We start from the raw sequence: 23,251 nt of genomic DNA on the forward strand, positions 1-23,251 counted from the left end.
AAAAAAGAAACCACAGAGAATGATGTTCATTCTCTTAAGGCTTGAACCTAACCAAGTTTCAAATTTAACGAAACACCATAAAGGTGACAAATTATAGCTCTTAAATGGAGTGAGAAACTTCACCATGGCTGAAAACCACATCAGGAAAACCTTGCGCACAGCACTTTTAAAGTCCTTTTGCAAGGTACTGACAGATGACTAATGCTGGTTGGAAGAGCACCAATGGGGCAGTTAAGTATCTTTATAAAAGCTTTTAATGGCCCACATCCCAGCCAATGTGGCTTTGCATAGCAAAAGGGGATAGTTGTAGCAGCTGAGGTAAATTGCTTTAAAATGAGTCTAATGCTATCCTTCACTTTACAACATGTGGTAGTATTTGCAGTAGAAAAGGAAACTGGTTTGTACAATGCTGAATACTGTCACAATACACAACTCTTATAGCCTGTGCAGTCTGTAAGTGTCCCTGTGCTGAATTTGTGCTCCACAATTTAGCCAAACAGTAGCTTTACACTAAACACCACTGATGCAGAATCTTCAAAAACACCCCTCTAAATAAAGCACACACTTTTTCATATATGCGTATGGAAAAAATGGTCAGCATGCCTTACTGTCCCAAACTGGCATGAAACACAAGTGTTAATTTATGTGTTCATGGCATTTTTCTCTAGTATAAATGGAACTAAAATCTTGTATGAATGCTAAAGGCCAAGTATACAGACAATTAAGTGCTTTGAAATTGCTTTTATAGCATCAAAGGCAATTGCTTCAGAAGGGTTTCCAATGCAGACTCTAAAAGGACCCAATTTTCTAAAGAAAGAAATGTCTAATGCATTTCACTTTCAATATGGTGTAATAATAAGTGAAGAAAACACAATGATGAAGATATAACTGAGGATATAAACACCCTACAGAAAGTTTTACTGGGCCAGTAGGATGGGGAATAATCTTGACATAATCTCAAAATATGAGATACAACATCCATGTGACAACAATTTGCAGAAAAGGCAACACAAATCCAATGGAACAGCATCCTTTTTGTTACTTCTGGGATGATTGTGGTACAGCAACCTAGAATTTTCTGCAGAAGCAAATATCTTCCATTAGCTTGCATTCCATTCTACTCTTCTCTTCTTCATTGACTGAAGCATAGAGATTTATTGACTAAATCCAGGCTCCAACCAAAAGCTCCCCACAACCGTTTGGCTAAACAGATCCCTGAACATAATTTACTTAATTTTCAACTGTGAGAGTCATTTTATTTTATTTTTTTAAAGCACAGGGCACTAAGCCCATAAGACAAAAACACAAAAAGGTTAGCAAACTCTGCAAACATTTTTGTGAGGGACACACAACACAGTATCCTTATCCCGCCCATCTATGCTGTGACTATTAGGAAATCCTAATGCTGGTGTGCCTGGTTCATGCTTCATTAATTTAGTTCTTCACAATAATTATATTGCATAGGAGGACAGATCATAAATGGGGCAGCAGGGCTAGAAAAGAAACTGAATTCTGCATCAAAGGTCTCACTACTAAAATGATAAAGTCCAACCTGTCAATAATTTAAAAGGCTTAATTGCTGAACATTCCAGCTGATTAAGCTGATATAGCTGAGCTGTGTCTTTGTTCAGCCAAGTCGCAAAGCGATCAAGCAGCCCAGAGAGCCTAACGACACTGCTTCAGTGTCAAACTCAGTTTTTTACCTTCCTTCCTCCAAGTGAGTTGCTGACAGCAAGAAAAGAGGTGACTGTACAGCAGGGAAAGAATGTAAATTGAAAAAGCAGTTCCTGGACGAGGAGTAAGCCAAAATGCAACCACAGCACAAGAGGGATTGAGGCAGGATGTGTGCATATTTGCTTTGTCAACTCAAGGTGACTTTGGCTATAAAAAGAAGTTGTGGACAGATAAGGCATGTAATGCATGAAATGGATGTCATTCGAGAGAAGCAGACATGCTGAAAATGGCCTGTAATATTATGGCAGCACACCCAAAGTTGACGGACCTCTCAAGGGCACTACATTTATTTAGAAAAGGCAGTTCAGAAGAAAAATAGTAAATAAGGTTATCGAGGATTTTCATAGTTTCACCACCTCACACAAATCAGTACTGCTGCTTTAGGGTTTCCAGAGCCGAACACTTCAGCAATGACACCTGAAGGATAAAATCCTGGTAACTACTGCATATTGGTTACATGTATCACAACAACATTGTTCTTCTTACAAGTACGTTTTTACGAGGGTTTTGTTGTTGTTGTTGCTAGTCACACCATCCTTCAGAACAAGGTACAGTATAGCTATTTTGTGTAGCTGAATTCAAGGTGGTGTTGCGTTTGCCCCTCTGCGTTCTCATTTTAATTCTTTAAGAGCTTTCAAATAATTACATTTTAATAAGACCTCTAGAGAGGCCAATGGTGCAACCCATCCCCCGCAACTGAGGATCATGCTGTAAGATGGAGCGCAATTTCCGCTTTTGAAACTCCCCCCCCCCCCCGAAGTCAAAACAGATCTTGACTTCAAAGGATTATCACACTCAGTAAAAACATAAAGGACATAAATTGGAACCATCTCCAGCAAGGCAGGAAATGGCTTTCATCACTACTATGGTTTCAGGGGTGCAGCAGCTCCTGTTTTTGAAGCAGAAACATTTCTCCCCACCACCACCAAGAAATGAACTTAGGTTCTAGGGAAATAAACACCAGGGGGCAGACAAAAGAACAGGCACATTTTGGGAGCAGAAGTATTTGCATATTGTATAAACCTATATAGTACAGTGAAGCCAGCTTAGTATTTTCAGGTCACCAGGGAAGCACAAGACGTTGCCTCTGCCTTAACCAGAAAAACATGATCGCCAGAAAACAGCACTTCGTTATAGCAGATGTCCAAAAAAGGGATGGCATTTCAAAGGAGCTGCCTGAAAAGGCAAATTCCTGCCCAGTCCAGCACCAATCTGTATGTCTTTAGACAGAAAGCTCAAATGGTGGCGCAAGGAAACCGGAAGCTTGACAGCTCCTCTCATGTACTTACTTGTGCTATCAATCGTCCTTCAAGCAATATTCTGGAGCCATGAAGTATGAATGAATGGGAAGAAATGCAGTTATAAAAGTTTTGCCCAAAACTGCCATGAGATTTAAAATGCATACCTCATGACTAGGGCCGTGCACAGGAAAAAAAAAATGGCCTTGGAACCCACCTCTCATTGGCTCGGACTGGGGGTTGCCTCGGCTTGGTGGCTTGGCTTAACATCGCAGTTCGCCTCGGATCCAAGGCAGAGGGTCGCCTCGCCTCATTTTCCGAAGCACCCGATGTCTTCCCCATTGACTACAAGGGGAAAATCAAGAAGACCTATATTTTGGCAGAATTGGATGACATTTCCATTGTAGTCTATTCTGAGGGGATGAAGCCTACCAAACCGAGGGTGTGGTTCTTTAAAGAAAAAAAAAAGAGGTGTCATGCCTGTCCCTGTGGTTTTGTGGGTGTAGAGGTGCCCTTGCACCAAAGTCACAGGAAGTGGAAAGCTGAAGAAAAAAGGGCTGATGTGAGCATGAGGCAAAACTTGCATGTCTAGCATTCCAAGTGAGCAGCAAGGCCCACAACACCCCTCCCCCCCCCCAGTCCTGGCATTAGAGGAAGGCAGGAAGAGAAACAGCAATGCGTGCACCTTTACCAGCAAGCCTGAGAAGAGGAAGGCAGGCAAGGGGGCTAGCAGACACTTCTGGAGACAATGAGAAAGAGACAGAGGAAGGAGCAAGGCACATTCCTCGAATCAGTGTGGAGACACCATGCTGGAGCAGAGTAACTGCTTCAAGTTCGGAGCTGACATAGCGCACTGAAAGAACGGCAGGCAGAGGCAGCAGAAGACAAAGGGAACACTGAGTCTGGCATGTAAGACCTGGCATGTTCAGTGTGCCAATCACCAAGCCCCACAAAACAATTCTTGCACGAGGTAGAAAATATTCCAACAACTAGAGCATATATGTTGGGACCTGCACCAGTGCAGAGTGTGCTGGAGTCAACACTTACCTCCCTGCCCCAAGCACCCAACACTGGCAGTGATGCTGCTGAAGTCACTAATTTCCGCGCCATGTTTTCACTTGCAGGCCAACCCAGCAGTGACACTGTAACGGGCAAGGAGCAGAGCAGAGCAGCTGTTTGGCTCCCAACATGCTACAGTGCTGTTGTCACTGGATAAGCCAGCAAGTGAATTGTGGTGGGAGAATAGTAGCTCATTACACTGTGGCTGCTGCTGTTGCTGCACATACATTCTGACTTGTGAACATGAGGGGGAAAGATGCAAAAACTCCACCCCAAAACTAGAGCGGAGTCTGTTAGAGAAAGAATCAACAAGCTGAAATGCCTTTATCAAGTGCACTAGAGAAATGCAGCAACAGTGTGAGGGCGGCACTCCCTTGCTGGGATGCTCAGGTGGGAAATTCTTCCTATATCCCTCCCAAAAGTACTGTGATTGGAAGTAAAAGAAGGAGCCTGCCTGGTAAAATTTCCTAATTGGAAGCTAGAGCGCTCAGTTGTAAAACTCCTCTTCTGCCTGCCTGCCTCCTCACTTGCATGTCATCTTCTATTGATAAAGAGATTGAGGAAGGTTACAAAATTATATCAAACACATTTGAAGCCCTCTGAGGTGATTCCAATGACCTGGGTGCCCACCTCAGATCCCAAGGGGGCCCAAATATCCCAGAGGTAGGGATCCTCAGCATGGATGAGGCACAAGTCTGAGGTGAATGCACAGCTCCACTTATGCCCTTTTTATACAACTGTCAGCTGCACATTTTAACCTGCACAGTGTGTCAGAGTAAAAGAGAATCTGTATACCAAAGTGAATTTTATTTAACATTAGCAGGAATGATTCTGCGAGATACTATAACCAGTGGAAGGCAAAGTCTGACCCACTAGGCATTTAGTATTTCAAGGCCAGAGACCTTAATGTATTACTGGCAGATTGGAAACAAAGCATACAAGCCTTAGTTACAATCAAACTGTGTACAGACACACAGAGTGAACAGTCTGCTTGTAACACTAAGCGAAACCATAGCTAAACATGGATAAGAAAGTGTGCAGGGACACAGAGCAAAAATCACCACAACTTATTGCCACTCCTGGTTCTGTTGGTGCCACACTACCTGGAACTAAGCTGTTGTTTGGCTTAGTGTTACGTGTGAATGCAGGCTCACAGGTTGTCTTCTGCTAACAAACCACACACGGTAAGCCAAAAGGAACCTTGGCGGCAGCTTGTGGTTTGTTTGGAGACATGGAAAAACTATAACTAACTGCATTTTCCCAGACAATGTACAGGCAGTGGCTTCTCTATGTCCATATTGCAATTTTACATGCAGGTGCTGTGCAATAACGGAATCTGTTGTTTCTGTTTTCTTTTACCATTCATAACATTTACTAATAGCTTTCCCATTTAGAAACCTAAAGCATTGGATGCATTTATACAGTAAGAACTAGTTTGGCAAAGATATGGTTTTGGCATGTTGCAGCAGTGGGTGCTTCTCTTAGGCAGCAATCATATTTTACACACAAGTAATCCCAACTGAGCTCAATGGGACCAACCACTGAGTAGACATGCACAGTACTGCGTGGCCAGGGCTTGTGTCCACTTTTGCTTCTTACCCCTATGGCAAGAACACCAAGAAAAAAATCTCTTCTTTCATCAGGAAAAGCTACTCTCCATATTGTGTCTGAAGTGATGTCACTAAAGCAGGGGTAAACTTCTGCATACTCGGTGGCCACTGTATTTCTAACAGTTGGCTGAGGACTGAGAGCCCACGTTGCTACATAAACTGATACCCTCATCCTGCTTCATAATAAAATGGTATCATCCTAGAGGAGTAAGAGCCTCAGAGTTATGAAGCATACAAACTCAGGAGGCATTTGCAAGGCACTGCATACAAAATTCAAGAGAAAATGCAACACGAAACTGTGGAGTGTTTATCTTGCAAGCTGGGAAACATTTCTATTTTCCATGCAAGTGAAGTTTTGGGCAGACTTTTAGCACACTTTAAATTTTGGTATATCCACCAACTCCCTATCGCCAAGCACTACCTGATCAACTAATCCCCAAGAAGGCTGTGGAAGTCCTGAACCATTGCCTGGATGCAGAGATGGATTAGATATGGGGCAACAAACTGAGGCTCAATCCACGCCAGTGGTTCTGGTAGTCAGCAATCTTATCTGGACTATATCCTGCTTTGGACAGGGATGCATTCTCTCCCACAACTTGTGTGCTTTACTGGATTTGGCATTGGTCCTCGATTATCCGGTTGCTGCTACGGTTAGGAATGCCTTTGCCCAGTTTTGACTGATGCACTAGCTGTGCCCCTTCCTGCAAAAGATGGATCTGGCTATAGTGATGCATGCTTCAGCCAGCTACCATTTAGTTTATTGCAGCACGAACTGTGTGGGGCTACAGGGTTGGCCAACTGTAGCTGGTGCAAAATACTGCAGCCAAATTGCTTTCTGATGTGCACGACACAGACCACATTCACTCTGTTTTATACCAACTGCATTGGCTTCTGGACACAAATCAAGATGCTGGTGCTAACCTCTAAATCCTTAGATGACTTGAGGCAGGATATCTGAAAAGCCATCTCTTCCCATAGGAGTGTACAATCTTCTTCTAAGGCCCTGCGGCGTGGTTCCACTGCCTAAAGAGGTGACTGCAGGAGACAGGGCCTTTTTTGTGGCAGTAACAAAATGGTGGCCCTCTCACCCAAGGGAGGTGAAAATGGCTTCTCTCTACTTATTTCCAGGGGGGCAGTAAAACAGTTTCCATTCTGCATGGCTCTGAATTTTTAGTATGTTCTCAATCTGGTTTATAGCCTAAATCTGTTTTTGTTTTTGAATACCATCATGAGAGCCCTGTAGAGATAAAAGGCGGCTTATAAATATTTTTATGAATAAATAAATTCCCAATAGCTAGTAGTGGTGTGCATGCATGAATGGTTAATCCAATACCAACATTTTAACAATGACTTACACTATTCTAATATTTTCTGAGGGGCACCTGTTAATCTGTTGCAGCAAAAAACTCCAGCAGAGTCATGTGACAATCCAAAATTATGCTACTATGTACAGAAGGCGGAAAATAAATGAAGAATTGTTCATACCTTCATCTCCTCTTCCATTTCTGAGAGCTTCCGCTCAAGAGCTCGTTTCTCCTGTTTAAAAAATATTTTCACAATTACCATTTTTGGTGTAATTTTTCTACATGAAAATGTACGCTATGGCTGTATTTCCCTCAGAAAAATGTATCATTAATAGCATTGATAAGGTTGTCAAACATCACAAGGCCTACACTAAGAATAAACAATGTCAAAAAAACCTCTTCTTGGTATGTTTCCACAGCTCATCTCCAACCTCTGCACCAGGGATAGGGGAACAGATGTTTTTGAACTTCAACTCCCTTAGCCCTAGAGAGCATGGCCAATGGTCAGGGATGAGAGGAGTTGTAATCCAGAATCTTAAGGGTCACCTGTGCTCTATACAGGCCCATTTGCTGTTTCTTCCTGGCCACAACTACCTATCAGCTCCTTTCACCTCACAGACAATCAATTGTTTTGTCATTAGCTTGATAGGAGCCAGTGGGGTCATTGAAAAGAGCTCAGTTTTCAGTCCCAGCCTATGGATAGTGTACAGTTTGAATTGCACCCTGAGGATGCTTAATTTAACTAGTTTGGAAGCTGCGTACTGGACGTACCATTTCCCAAACAAACAAAACTGGCATAGCGTCATCTTACTATAGTGGATAGAAGGTGTGCCTAGTTACTCTTTCTTATTTATCCTCTGGCTGAGAGCTCTGAGTGCAAAGAAAGCACCTCTTTAAAAAGAACACACACACCATATTGAAAAGTGTTAGACAAGAAGGCGAGAATCAATGGCATTGAGCCAGGATGGCTAGAGGAAACCTCTATGTTCCAAGGCAAGAGGCACTGAATACCAGTTGTTGGTGGATAATAACAAGGGGCAATTGCTTTCAAGGCAGTAGCACACCTGATCCACTTTGCTGCTAAGCACCGAGATGAAAAACGGGAGTGGGGAAGTGACTGTAAGGTTGGTGCAGTGCAAACACACCAGCAAAGCCAACCCAATGCTCCTGTTGGCTTTGTTGCCACCTCAGACCTCCCTCTCAGTTTGCAGCAGCAATGCATGCAACCAGAAGCCAGGTGAGTGCTGCTTTCACTGTGGGCCACCAACAACTCCAACTTCAATTGTACCTCTCATCCTACATCTTACAAAGCTCCGTTTTAGTGTCTCCGTTAAAAAAACAAAACAAAACCCAAATGCAATATTTTCAGGAAAAAACAAGCAAATAATAAACAAAATCAAAACGGGGCACTGAAACCACAAACGATTTACTGTTTTCCAAGGAAAGTATTTGGAAGGTATTTTAAGAACTTACATGCCAATAAGCCCAAGAAGAAACAGAGCTTTGTACTGGATAAAGGGAATTCAGTAGCACAAACATAATATGCTTACATACTAAGCTTGTTATGTGTTCATCTTTAGATTTAAACTTTGCTGGAATTTAAGTATTTTTGGTACTCATCTTCGTAAGAAACTTGCACATTTTAAATAATTGTAACACAATGAGTTGGTGTATTTTGATAACTTATGATAAAATTGACTCTATTCGATCTCATGTTTTCAAAATATAACCACAATCAATGGAACGTCTCTAATCAACTATATCACATCAACAGCCATGCTAGAACAGTAAGTTCTGGGCTTCATTAGTGGTGATTTATCAAACCGTGTATCTTACTATGGCAGGATGCCAAAATGAACAGTTTTACAGTTAACAAAAATGCTGTAAACAAGTATGAGAAGCCAAGGAGATCAGGATTACCCAAGGATACTTGAAGGAGGAACAGAATCAGCTTCCTGTAGTGATATTTCTCTTTTAAAATGAGTATGCATTCTAAAACCATGCTAAGTTTTACGTAAGTGGACACCAAAAAGCAGAAACACATACCCTCTTTTCCATCTCAAGCATACTCGAACGATCAGAGGTTTTTTCTTGCTTCTGCTATTGAAATGAAAAACCAAAGTTATCACAAAAGTAGAAAGTATTACAAAGAAATACTTTCCAAATAAAATCAGAATTCTTAAGAAACCAAGCAATATAACATTACAGCACAACTGCTTCTATTTTATCATTTGTCTGAGAAGCAGTGATGGCCCTCCTTCAAATGCTATTAACTCCTTATCACCAAGGCCAAACATTTGTTTCCATCTAGCTGCAATCCCAGTACATCCCTTGTTTCCTAGGTCTCTTCACCTGGGCTATTTTGTCAATTTTTGTCTTGATATCGACGAGCTCCAACTGAGCATCTTGCAGTTTTGATTTCAGCTTTTGATTTTCAGACAGGGCACTTTCATAGAGCTGGATAGAAAAAAGAGAAGTGGAGTTAACTCACAATATCATCTACTGAAACATCAACACTCATATAATGCAGTTAAATAGATGCCCGTCCTGCTGCTTTCAGACCCTGGAGACCAGATTTTACCGCAGCCTTATTAACTGTAACTCATTATCATCAGGTATCCTCTCCAATTTATTGTAGAATAGGAAGTTAAACAAACAATGCAGAAAAATTCTTATGCAAACTCCTGTGTATATTTACTTTAAAAACAACAACTATCTTCCAGGGGAACCTAGTGCTCCTTGGAAACTTATCAGGTATTCCTGAATTAGAAGACTGGTAATGGCAAACAGGTTTCCCTAAAAGAAGCTGAACAACTGATCCTGCCCAGCCTCAAGAGAGATCTAATCATTATTCCAGAGTATATCCTTTCCGTTCATGTGAAATGAAGGCAAGCTCCAATAGCGCTCCATAGAAGAAGCTGAAAATATGCCACGCTCAAGGATTCCATGAAGGCAAATCCACCAAGGAAAGGGTCCCCTAAACGTGTGAATGCCACCACTCTGTTAACTCAATGAATCCTAATCTGAAGTGATGCACAGCACTCCGTTCAGGTCATTCCTACTGCCTTTCAACTATTACTACTAACATTGAAGCAGATCTTGTGTGGAAACTGCTACAAACAGAAGCAAATCCGTTCCTGCCCCAGCACCAACTCAACAAGCAATTGCACCAGGTGGCACTGTGCACTTTCTGCTTCGTAACATGCAAAGTGGCAGAACATATTTTAGCAACTGAAATAACACTGATCTTCCAAGTGAACTATACAGAAAGTTGGATGTCTTTCCAGAGATGTGTACAACATCTCAAGTTTTAAAGGTAAAGGTAAAGGGACCCCTGATCATTAGGTTCAGTCGTGGCCGATTCTGGGGTTGCGGTGCTCATCTCGCTTTACTGGCCGAGGGAGCCGACGTACAGCTTCCGGGTCATGTGGCCAGTGAACCAGAGCAGCGCACGGAAACGCAGTTTGCCTTCCCACCGGAGCGGTACCTATTTATCTACTTGCACTTTGGCATGCTTTCGAACTGCTAGGTTGGCAGGAGCAGGGACCGAGCAACGGGAGCTCACCCTGTCACGGGGATTCGAACCACCGACCTTCTGATCGGCAAATCCTAGGCTCTGTGGTTTAACCCACAGTGCCACCCACGTCCCAAGTTTTACAGTGCAACAAATCCACGTTTTACAGATGCGAAAGATTGGTGACCTGTCCAAGGCTGCTAAGCACACCTATGGAAGAGGCAGTGGGTAGAAGCACAAATGTACCAGTGCCAAGTCCTGTTGAATGCTCTTAATTCTCCTCATTCAGCTTGCTCTCTCAGTGGATGCTTATTTGTCTTTAGCAGGCTCTTTGTTGGGACTATGCTGTATTGGTATTTGTGCATATATATTTTTATTGTTTTTCTTTTCTTTTCCAGCAGAGTCTAGCTTTACGTGAAATTGCTGCTTATTTGATTAATGAGGGGAGGGGGTGGGGAAGAAAGAAGACCTGAAGGCATGTCCATTTCAATTACTCACTCGTTTATAATCCTTGCTACTGTCATCCTCCATCCTGCTGCTGAGGGCAGCCAGGCGATTCTCTCTTCTGGTGTAGGCACTGCGACCAGAGGGCCGGTCCCCATAGGCATCGCTGGTGCCAGTACTTGAACTTGCTGCATCCAACCTGGCATCAAACATGATATACAAACAGCTTCATTCACTTTAAGACCACTTAAAGATTTGTATCTTTCTCAATCACTATTTTTCAAGGTTTTAGTGTTTGGGTAATTTAGGGGGGGGCAATTAGGAGAGTTGCAGAGAGATACCCTATTATATGTGACAAAAAAGTGTTCCCCAATAAATACTTTCCTCTAACTCAAATGTGTGGGAAAGATAAAAGAGGCGGAATCTTCAAGTAAATAGAAAGATATTTATATCCTTTTGCTGCTCACTGTTAAAACAAACTTGGTTTGGGGAAAGGAAAGCGAGTTCATATTATGTAAGGGGTTCCTACTAAGTCACTGACACGTTATGAGGATTCCTGATTCTAGCTTCATAAGCAGTTTAGAGAAAAATGCTGGGAAGAAACGTATAGAACTGTATGCTTTAAGAAAAGCAGACATTCAGAATAGCTTACCTGGAAAGCCTCTCATGCTATAAGAAGGAGAAAAAAGAAAACACGATTAGCAACAAAACAAAGATACCAGTGTTCACAGCTACTGAAGCCCAACAATTGTGAAAGCGATTGACAAGTGACTGCACTATAAATCCAATGGGGTGAAATTGCTGCACCTTGTCTACAGGTTCATTTGAACCAACTTAAATAAATTGAAAAACATTCAAGGCCAAGGGAAAATCCTGTTGTAACTATACATACAATCTCCATAATTTTTTTACACATAGTTTACATGAAGGGGACCTTTATTACTGTCCTACACTAAAGAGTGTGTGTGTGTGTGTGTGTGTGTGTGTGTGTGTGTGTATTAATATATGTGATATATAAAAACTGATATTTGTAAAGTTCTGTTCTGAAGAATTGCATGTATTGTGAATTAAAGCCATTTCATGACAATGAGCTCTAATCATCCTTACATGGATAAATGCAATAAGTGGATTCTTATTCATCCAGGTAATCCACACAATAAGGGTGAGTGGAACATTCATAACGAGACATACACACTATTTTGTAATAATAATAATAATAATAATAATAATAATAATAATAATACCCCCCGTCTATCTGGCTTGCTTGCAACATATCTAAAAACATAATAAAAACATAAATCCTGACAATCGTCCATAAACTGGGCTGCAATATTAAATCTTACAGAAGAAGTGTGTGCCTCAGAACCTGTCCAAAGATGAGAAAAACAAAACTGTGTCAGAAGCAGCAACTTCTACACATGGCATCCAGGGTTCCAAAAGATTTAGTGAAAGCATTTGAAATGTTTGTGTAATGGCAGTTTTGTGACTTGACAGATGGGGGAAATATATTTATACTGTTCGGAAATGAGTTGTTGTGAGTGCAGAAGCACCCATCACAGCTATCAGACTTGCATCTGATCAAAAGGTTAGAGTTGTCAAACTAACATCTTTAGTGTCCCATTGATTATACTCTGAAAGCACTATAAATACTCAGAATACTTAGCAATGCCTATAAATAGCTTGTTTCGCTTCTTGCTTAGGTCTGGGAGTTTACATATTTATTAGTCTAATGTTAATAGAGGTTTGTGATTGATTAGGTTCCATGTGAGAGCATGATCCAAATCTTAATTGAATAATTCCATTAGAACTCGGGAAGGGTGAACGTTGGTTTTGTCTTCTTGGTTTACAATGAAAACCATAATCTGCAATTTCAGTGAAGTCTAACTGAGAGAATATATGGACAAAAATTAGAATTACATTTCTCCTAACAGAATCTCACCGGACCTTTGTCCAATTTCTGAGCATTCTAAGTGAAAACACTGTGGGGATAAAATGACAATATTATGTCATAAAATGACATTCTACCAGTTCAGACATGCTGTATGTAAAAGGTAAAATAAGACCAGGCAGAACCCAGGAAACAGAATGTAATAATAATAATAATAAATTTTAAGCTAAAGGATGTAATTCTAACCACACTTTCTTGGAAGCAAGTTCCACTGAAGCAGTGGGACTTGTAACTGATGCATTGTCGAGTTACCCAAGTGAATAAAAACTTAACAAGTTACAGGAAGTGATTTGACATTTCAGATGTTGCTCCTTGGAAAGCTTAGACCTTTTCCAGTACTTGGAATCCTTGGACACGCTTGGCCTATTTGTATCCCACATAAACCAAGATTGCATGATTAAGTTTATGAAAACTAAGGTTGGGACAAAAGCGAACTTTCTCTGAGCAGCTGTGTTATGAATTTATTTAGAAAGCAGAGCCAACTCTTGACATTACTGCAGCTGTTGGTAATGGCTACATTTTAATCAAGGTTCCTAAGCAGTTCACATCACGAGGCCAGCACAACTGGCTACAAGCTTTCTTGGGAGAAAGGAAGAAATGATTGGCAAATGTTTTTTCCCCCTCTTGAGATGAGAAAAGAAACTTATTTCCTACTTCTTGAAGAAACTCACATTTAACAAATCCCAGCAAGAGCAACTGATATGAATACCACCCTATATAAACAACATGTATGGAGCTCAATTTCTCTCTGTCCCTTGAATAAACTTAGGTAAAATGTACTACATAAATAGACATATGTGCAAACTACACTTTATGTGAATTTTAGAAATTAGAATTACATCATAAAGACCAGGGGTCAGCAACATGCAGTCCATGGGCTGGATGCGGCCCACAAAGACAATTTTACTGGCCCACAAACCACCTCCAAACCGAGCCACCCGCTCAGTGAGTCCCCGGTGTGCTGCACTAAACCGGCGTAGAGGGGCGCAGGGACACACCGAGCGGCGCCAAAAATCGCATCTGTGCACGCACAGATTCCGGAAATCATTTCCAGCGTCTGGGCATGCACAGAAGTGATTTCCGGGGTACTGCGGACATGTGCAGATGCGATTTCCAGCGTCGCACTGTGCCAGTCCAGCCCACGGACGATCTCCACTGGAGTGACCCACCCCATGGCTGGTAAGCCTTGCTGAACCCTGATAAAGACAATAATCTCCTATGCTTGGGTTTGTTTTTTAAGTGGAGGCAGGGGCACCTCCACTGTTCTTTCCCCCCTGCAAGATAGGTTATTGATGCTCTCCATCCCTGCCCCCCAATTCATGTATGCCCATGAAATACCTTGAATATGGGCATCCAATTTCTGTTTCTTGCCCTTCACCTCAATCACTCCTCCCCCTTTGCCTATTCTGGGCACATACATAAGTCTTTCTTCACTTGTGCATGCACTCCTTTACCAAAAGGCCCAAAGAAATCCCAAGAAGCATGCAAGAGTAAAAAAACCCAAAGCCTTGGGTTATCATGTTTCACAATGGACAAAATGGAGACATGAGCTCCTCCTAGCTGGGGTGTTGTAATTCAAAGCAGGCAGCAATCAGTAGTTATTGGCGTTGCTGTAAATGAAAAGGATTGTGCTCAGGTGAGGAGCAAATGCACACAGCCCTGTGACAGTAGAAGCCACCCACCACACACATGATAAATCACCCATTAACAAATCTGCTGACAGGATTCCACACCAGCAATGATTGCATATGTTATACTTGCCAGATTTCTTACAGAATGGATAAATTTGGATTAAATGACTAAAGATGAAGAGATGGAATTTTGATGACACTGATGTCATATGAATGGTGCAAAGAAACAAAAAGCCCCAATGTGCATGTGTGAGTTTCAGAATTAATTCTCATGTGGAAATACCCTGAGAGAAAACTTCATAAAATTGGGCTTAGCTGACCTAACTGTGAACCTGTAGCAGCAGATAGTAAAATAAACAGAAAGGGGCAAATAAGTTGCTGCATAGCTTTTTCTTTTACCATACATACTTCATTTCTGTTTTTAATGTAGAAGGACGGGGTTAGGTATTGGCAATTATTCTGTGAATTTGGACAACAAAAGGATTGTAAAGAGCCAGGAAAAGCATAGAATTTTGATTTTAGATATATGCAGGATTATGGAACATTAGAGTCCTACTTTTAAACTCAAAAGGTTCTACAGATGGCATAAGTGTAATTAAAACCATGCTCCTTTTACAGCAATGCAATTTTAAAAGACTGAGGCATGAACAGCTGAAGTCTCCTGCCAAAAGAGAAACTGGCTTAATTGGCTGCAAATGCTTTCTTCTGTGGCCAACATCTGACCCCAAAAGGAAGGAAAGGGGAGGGAAAGTATGATATTTACATGTTTTGCAAACAAAAATGTTTCCAACATTTATGCTCCTCTCCAACTGGCAGAGCTAACAGAAAACAAGACTTGCTTAGACTGCATAGCAAAATCTAGTTTGCATTTGTGTATTAATTACTGCCCTTATATGAGTGAATGAAGATTTTATATATATATATATATATATATATATATATATATATATATATATATATATATATATATAAAACACACAAAAACAATGGCTTGATGGTTGACTGAACTCCCCTGCCCCCCCCCCCCCGGCAAATGGTTTTTTCCCTCCAAGGTTTTCATGCTTATCTTGTCCTGTTCACAGTCCTTTCTGGAAACTGCTTCAGCACCATTCATTAAGTTTTATTTCCTGCAAACTACATATTTCCAGCATATCAGGGATCATGTAGCTAACACGACAGCACCATGGTGTCACACAGCAAGGTTAAGCTGTGTAGCAATGTCACTGGGGAAAGCAACATTGTTTTAGCTCTGAATGGAAAGGACAAGAGAAAACACATTGGCCCACTTCTGAACAAGTGAAATAATGCTTCCTGTTGTGCCCCACTGTAGTGGCAAGCAAAGAAACTATTGGTGGACTGCAGAAAACCAAGCAACCCCATTGGACTAAGGAGACAGGTGATCTGGAGCCTACACCTATGCACCAATCACTTATTGCCCAGGTAGCTAAATTCTGGCCCTCCAGATGTTGCTGAACCCCAGTTTCTATCAATCCCAGCTAGTATGGTCAGTGGTCTGGGATGATAGGAGTTCAGTATATATACCGTATTTTTCACCCTATAGGACGCACTTTCCCCCCTCCAAAAATGAAGGGGAAATGTGTGTGCGTCCTATGGGGCGAATGCAGGCTTTCGTTGAAGCCTGGAGAGTGAGAGGGGTCGGTGCGCACCGACCCCTCTCGCTCTCCAGCCTTCAGGAAGCTATCCGCAAGCCTTGGGAGCCCGCGGGAGTTTGCAGCCCGAAACCCGGGGAGCGCAGCGGAGTGCGCCCCGGGCTTCGGGCAGCTCTCCGCAAGTGAAACAAACCCAAGTAACACTAATGAGAAGATGGAACACTGGTTGAAAAATACATTCCAATGGACAGAACAGAAAAAAACCTAAGCTATTTTCTCAACTGCTGTCGGAAGAATGATAACATTCTGCACCTGAGGAGATATTCTAGTGCTTCTTGTACTTTCTTGAGCTTTTCTAGAAAATGGTATCATAACTGATGTAGTTTACATTATACTACATGTATTTTTAGGTCAATAAGGTACCATTGTTATATTCCGAGTCTGTTCACCCAGTTAACAGCCACAGAATGAGAATGGGGATACACATTATATTGGAAGCAATCTAGTGAGGATTGATCGCCTGTCATCTGGACAGGTATCTTATTTAAGCTGCCGCTCTTTATTCAGTAAGCAATAGGTGAACACTAAGCCTGCTTCTCTGCTCCTGGACCAGAAAATCTATTTTGTCGCACTGAGATTTCACTGCTTACACATGAACTTTGGCAACCCAGAGAACACTGGCTCTGTTGCTTCATTGATGGCTTAGATCCTTAGGGTGATCCCTCTTCTCTGCCCTCAGAACAATTTTACACCCTTTTGACTCACTGAAAAGTTACCAAAGGTGGTCTTTTGGAAGGTACAAAAATACTTGCCAACTTGGTTCATGGTTTCAACCGAGCTGTCTTCTTCCATTTCTCACAGAAAAGTTTTAAGTCATGTTGAAAAGTAACTTAATGACTCACTTCAAGCAACTATTTTCAGATAACTTCCTGAAGCTCCAAAACAAAAGCAAATGTATTTTCAGGCCTGTCCTCCCCTCCTGCTTATGTGTGTAACATCCACTGATGTGCCACGTGCCTATAACCCAACAAGCTTATTCTTGACCAAGTAGCTGAGCCACCTCTTATAAAATTATCATGTTCAAAACTGGCTGAAACATAGAGCAGTTTTTCTACAATAGACTTTCATCCCAGCTCAAAACTTAACCAACTGCAGCTAAGATGAGGTGGAAACTTTAGGGAAGGATGGTCTTTGTCCATAAAAGCCATGTCATTATAGTAATCTCCCAGACCATGAATTGTCTTGTTTTAGGCAAGAAGAATGCTATTTTACTTAAGACTGATTTATAGGCTATGAATTGTATTCACAAAAGCTGAAAAGAAGAGTTTAAATATGCATGAATGGAGAAGATTTTTATTTGATGCCAATGTTAAAAAACAGGTGGCATAACTTGGCATTAAATCTTCATGGAACTTTTCTGTCTCTCTGCAGCGGAAAGGGTTACAGGATGCAACTGTACTCTACTATTAGTACAATAAGGACTGCATACCTTGTTCCATGAACAATTACTGCACTCCCTGTTCTCTTTTGAACTCCATCTTCTGTTCTCTTTTAAACTCCATCTTTGAAGGGTAAAAACTTAACTACTATTTACTAGTCTGAGCACAGTGATGCCCATTCTGACAAAGATTACTGGGCACGACAAGCAGTCATTTTATGTTAGCTGTGCTGTGAAAAACTGGAGATTTGACAGAGGACTTAGAAGCCAAGGTACTGGACAGCCAAGGTCACCCAATGTATTTCTCAAACCCAGCCAGTGTTCTCAGTTGTTAGCACAAGGATCTCCAATCCTATCCATGTGATTAATAACCCAGGGTAACTGAGCAACCTTTGAATAACCCCAATATGTCTAACACAAAGCATGATTTTTCAGGAGCTATAAATCAAGGGATTTAACAGAAAAATCCCTGGTTGTTTTGGTTTGGTTTTGCTAGCACATAAAGGATTAGTTGTTATGAATGGCAGTTTCACCATCTAGTTGAAGAGCTTATGGTATTCACAACAGAAACAGAACTTGTTTAATTTGAAGCAAGTTTTGTAATTCTAACTGGCATCTACATCTGACTAGCACATGGTTCCAATACAGTACTCAAATAGGACTGAAACACTGTAGTATTAAAAGGCTTGATTATTTCTGTCTTTTGCCTCAGTTTCCCCAGCTGCCTCTTCAAGGTCTGTGCAGCTGCACTTCATTAGCATCAAACCTAAAGATAGACAACGCAACACACAATATCAAGATGAACTTTATTTAACTTCAGAAAAGGTCAGATTTCAGAAACCTACCTACTTGACCACTTTAAAGAAAAATGCTGTTGAGCAAACATTCCACCCGACAATAAAATCTAAAGCTCTCCAGAAAGACAGTATCAAGAGGAAATAAAATGCAGGCATTCACAGAAGATGCAGGGCCTCTCTTCAGTTCATCATGAGAAGGGTTATAAGGCTGTACCTTCTTTTATCCCACCCACTGGAATATACCTTTTTATTACAGAAGAATGAAATACACTTATATTTCCTGGAAGGTGGTTCAAATCTAATGAGGATGGCCACTATACTGCTGTAGTGCAACATTTTAGTCATTGTATGCTCTCTCACGTTGGTTCTTTGGGGACACAAGTTCAAAAGCCATTCTCTGCCAGGCTGGGAGTCTAGGTTCATTGATTTCAATAAGTCTACTATGAATATACCACATTTTAAGTAAGTGCCCACAGCTCAGAGCCAAGATAGAGCCATGTACATCATGAGAACCAGGCCCTCTGCTATACAGTGCTGGCAGCTGGAAATTGCCTCTTGAACTAAAGGCAGATTGCTGTTGACACTAGAGAAGCATTCCTTCAAGTCTGGTTCAATTTGCCATGAGATGCACAGAAAAAGGAAGTGTCAGTCAATGGAGCCTAGTTTCCCTATGCACTCAGCACCTATTTGGTTAGTCTTTATTACTTCTTTATGACACAAAAAAATGAAAAACAAAAAAGGGATAACTGATGTGTAAAAGCACTTCAAACAAAACTCAGCTTTACAACTGGCAGTCCTAAAAGCTGGCTATTCATTAATGCTTCTTACTGAGCTTCAGGCCTCCAGCAGTGTAGGATACTGGAAATGTGTGCCAGATTTATTTAGTGGCTGTCTTGAATGTTAACAGTTGTTCTGTAGCTCAGTGCAGAACTTTGATGTTAAGTCTCTGAAGGTCCAGGTCTGGCTTATGTCAAGTCAATTATAGTTGTAGAATTGTTCCCTTAAAATGACTTTAAAGGGGGGGGGACCCATAAGTAAAAATGAGTTCTGCATTATCTATTACTAAGAACTGAATGGATGGGCCATACTAGTAGAAAAGGAATTGTCTTGGAGCCATGTTGCACAGGGCAAAGAGCAACAAAGGAAACAAAGTCTTCAATGCAATGTTATTTAATAAAAATAGTTTTGGTAGAATGTCAGGGTATACAATTAATTAATCAAAATCTGAAATACCTTATTTGATAACTGGCCATTTTGTTGGTGAACAGGGTTTTAACTTACTTAGGTATTTTGGATATTTCTCAAATGATTATATTGAATCTGAATAGGTTCATGAAGGAGGTTTTCAGTGATTTGGAACAATGGGCATCACAATGGGGTAAGATTAATATGCTTAAGATTAATATATTGTCATGAATAATATATACAGATGTGCAATATCCTGTCCTTTTACAAAAGCCTGACAGTCAGATTTTCAAAATACCTTGTTGTTCCCATTATAAGTATTAAAACATTAGTATTTCATCCCACTAGATAGTTATCTCTACATCTACATGTAGATCTACATCTAAGATTTGAATCTGGGTATTCTAGTGCCAAAATCCTATCCAAATATTTTGAACAGCTGGGACCCTATAATCCAGATGGAGAAAACTTGTTGCCCTCATAATGTTCATAGAATCACAGAATCATAGAACTGTAGACTTGAAAGGGACCCTGAGGATCATCTAGTCCAACCCCCTGCAATGCAGGGATATGTAGCTGTCCCATACAGGGATTGAGCCTGCAACCTTAGCATTATCAGCACCACGCTCTAACTGAGCTATCCAGGCAGGCAGGCAGGATGACTCCAGTTCCTATCAGGCTCAGACAGCATGGTCAATGATCAGGGATGACAGAAGATAAAAGTCCAACAACATCCAAGGGCCACAGGATTCCTATGGCTACACCTGAACATATTTAATATAGATGTAAACCTCAGGTGGATACCACCTGAAAGGCTCGTATCAACTTAAATTCAATGTAAGATTCATCTACCGATGGCCACTGTACAGTATCTGAAATGTGAATAATAGTAGTAGTATTAATATTAGTTGTATTTTAGAATTATTAACCTATTTAGTACAAAGATAAGCTGCTCAAATAAGCCATTTTCAGCGCTCTATACATGCACCAAATTTCTGCCTTCTAACCAGTCCCTCAAACTGTTTTTTAAATTTTAAAGTTCAAATAGGAGGCATGGGAATCAGTAGACGCAAACAGAGGAGACACAGAGAGGAGGCAAAAACATGCATATGCAATGGTATCATTTCCTCTCTAAAATATTTTCCTTTAGAAGCATTTTTGGATTGTGGAATATTTAGAGACACACTTCTGCTTTTGCAGTGGGGCAACCTTCTGCAAGGGAAACTTAAAAGAGGATGTCATTGTTCACCCCTCTGCATCCTTACAATAGTGTTTCAGGGTTTAAAAAGTACAGTAAGATTTTACTTTTACTTTTGCAGGGAGGCAACTAAGAACAAATTTGGCACCTTGGTAGTTAACTAAGTTAACAATCTGATCTCCCACTGCCATGGCATATCATTTGTGAGAAAACAACTTTAATCCTGTTGATGCAATTTGTCAATTAGAGTTTTATTCTCTTCCTAATAATGTATTATATGAGTACACGTATAAGATAATGAATTCAAGCATTCATGCCCACTCTGTATGGTCAAACTATCCTTTTTGCTAGCTTCTCTTCCCAACCAACTGTCACCTCCCTACAATTCAGATCTTCAAGGCTCATGATTTAATATCTAGTCTTTCAATCATGGAGTGGAAAATGGAACTAAATGCCCTGGAGTCCATTATGCTGCTGAAAGAAAATACTATACATACACCAGCTCTACATAGTCAGAAAAAGCAGGTGCACTGCAAAGAAACACTAGCAGAGCAACGTGTCAAGATTCATTTGAAGCAAACAAGTCAAACCACGGGGAAAGACCAGCAAAAGGAAAATCAGCGTGACGGCTCAATTAGCTCTAGAAGAACCTTCCTACACATCTCCTAATACGGCAGTCAGAGCATGAGGAAAACCTGTTTTTCCCTTTCTGTATACTTTACCCTGCTGCATGAACAGCAATAACTTCATGCAAACGCCAACTGTCTGAGAGACTGACTCACATGCAGAGAGCTAAGAAGAATGCTGGAAGTTGTACAAAGACTGAATCACCTTAGAATATACATGCAATTGATTTCTATTACACGTTTATTTTGTGAAGATGCAAAGTTATCTCAACGGGCATACTAATTACCTAAGTGAACAAGCTTCGGTCCCACATACAAAAAAAAAAAGCCTTTAATGGGTCTTGAGGCATACTTTTTCGAAATGAACTAGTGCTTGTATAAGACAAAACTAGTGAAAGGTGTGTAGGTGATGGAAGCCTGATTAACTTGTTTACTGTTTCAGTACAACAAGAGTTCTCCAGAGTATGAAGGAGTGATTTAATTGCTTAACAATAGATCCTAATAAGCAGTTTAATTGGCAGATGAGGAAAATTGCCCAATTAAGCAATCAAGTGTACAGAAAGGAGCCTCTCTCTCTATATGGCGCCTTTACATGCCTGTCACCCAGTGTTTCTCAAACTGGGATTGCAGAAAAGGGATGAGTGAGGTCACAAATCCCTTCCCGACACCTAAAGAGCCACAAAGAAGAACAAAAGTGAGAGTGGGGAAGCTGGATGAGAGATGTGAAGCAGAGCAAAAGTGGGTTCAAGTGAAGAAGTAGTGCAAGAGATGGGAAAGCTAAGCAGGTATCCCCGTGGATGATAAATAAAATAGAAGATCTTTGCTTAGCCATTAATACATGAGCCCCTGACATAAGGAATGGCACCAGGAAAGGTGCATTAGAACCTTAAACAAAATCTTTAAAGTTGCCATTGACCCCACAGTTTCTCAGGAAGTTAATCTTTAACCAAAATTACGGTACCTTAAAATGTTCTTTGTGACTCCAAATGCATGAAAATTACTTATACATTTTTCTCAAAATGATCCACTTACACATCAAGTATTAAGACACACATCGTAAAATAGGTATTTAGCATTCTGTTTAGTTACAGCTAAGATGTACTGCAGAGCTGTTACTAAATTTAAATATGTAGCTACTTCCCAGTTTTCTTCTTTGGCAGCACAGTAAGTTACAATCATAAGAGCATCTAACAGGCTTTTATGTTGTGGTAAATACCAAGATAATTTTCAGTGTACCAGATCACAATTAATTGTCTGCCACTAATAATGCAGACTCACTAAAGTCAGCTTGCTTTAAAATCAAAGTGAAATCTAAACAAGGAATAGAGACAAGGGGAAATTCACCAGTTTCTCTGGCTCATTATTCAGGTAGCAAATGAATTCCCATAAATGCTAACCCAGTTCCCTATACTTTGCTGACTGCTGATATATAAAGAAATGTCTGGAATTTTTGATAGCACATATTCATTGCAGCTGCTTTAGATTATTATATCATCTTCCTACTATTTCTCACCTACTATACGATACAGTAGTGTTAATATCAGACTTGCATTTGTATGAAGTCTCTGCTGGTCATGGCAACACAAGTATGAAATGTTTCTATGTGCCATTAAGTAATCGGAAATGGCAAGAATGTTCAAATTGACTCATGCTACTTTTTTATTTTAAAAAAAGAAATAAGAGTGATTCAGGAAAACTCACAAAGAATTTGTGTTCAGAAGATTTTAATTCTTTCTTACAAACAGGAACTCTTGACACTTAAAATAATGCCAGCTAGAACTATGGATATCTCAACTTCATCAGTATCTCTCACAAAAAGGCTATTTTCTGGACCTTTACTGGACAAGTACTACATGTCATAATATTCCATCAGCCCTTTACAGATAAGACAGATGTCCAAACTTCAAAATGCTAG

General features: G+C 40.7%; 1 protein-coding gene across 15 annotated transcripts in view; it reads right to left on the reverse strand.

The window, feature by feature from the left end:
- The window catches only part of PPP1R12B (protein phosphatase 1 regulatory subunit 12B), a 103,435-nt gene that overhangs the window by 10,656 nt on the left and 69,528 nt on the right, over positions 1 to 23,251 (reverse strand). For 11 of the 15 annotated variants that reach the window (XR_014527413.1, XR_014527414.1, XR_014527415.1 and 8 more), the window contains 5 exons: positions 11,556 to 11,572; positions 10,958 to 11,102; positions 9,298 to 9,402; positions 8,992 to 9,045; positions 7,127 to 7,177 (listed from right to left, as the gene is read on the reverse strand). Coding sequence is in view for 9 of the 15 variants with exons in the window: in XM_083508544.1 (XP_083364670.1) it covers positions 7,127 to 7,177; positions 8,992 to 9,045; positions 9,298 to 9,402; positions 10,958 to 11,102; positions 11,556 to 11,572 (372 nt within the window). In the remaining 6 variants the exon portion in view is untranslated. Of the gene's footprint in view, positions 1 to 3,189; positions 3,318 to 7,126; positions 7,178 to 8,991; positions 9,046 to 9,297; positions 9,403 to 10,957; positions 11,103 to 11,555; positions 11,573 to 23,251 lie in introns of all 15 variants that reach the window. The other 4 variants (XR_014527418.1, XM_083508543.1, XM_083508540.1 and 1 more) reach the window with 1 other exon arrangement.

Source organism: Podarcis liolepis, assembly GCF_965112155.1.
Source record: "Podarcis liolepis genome assembly, chromosome: 6".
Classification (NCBI taxonomy): Eukaryota; Metazoa; Chordata; class Lepidosauria; order Squamata; family Lacertidae; genus Podarcis; species Podarcis liolepis.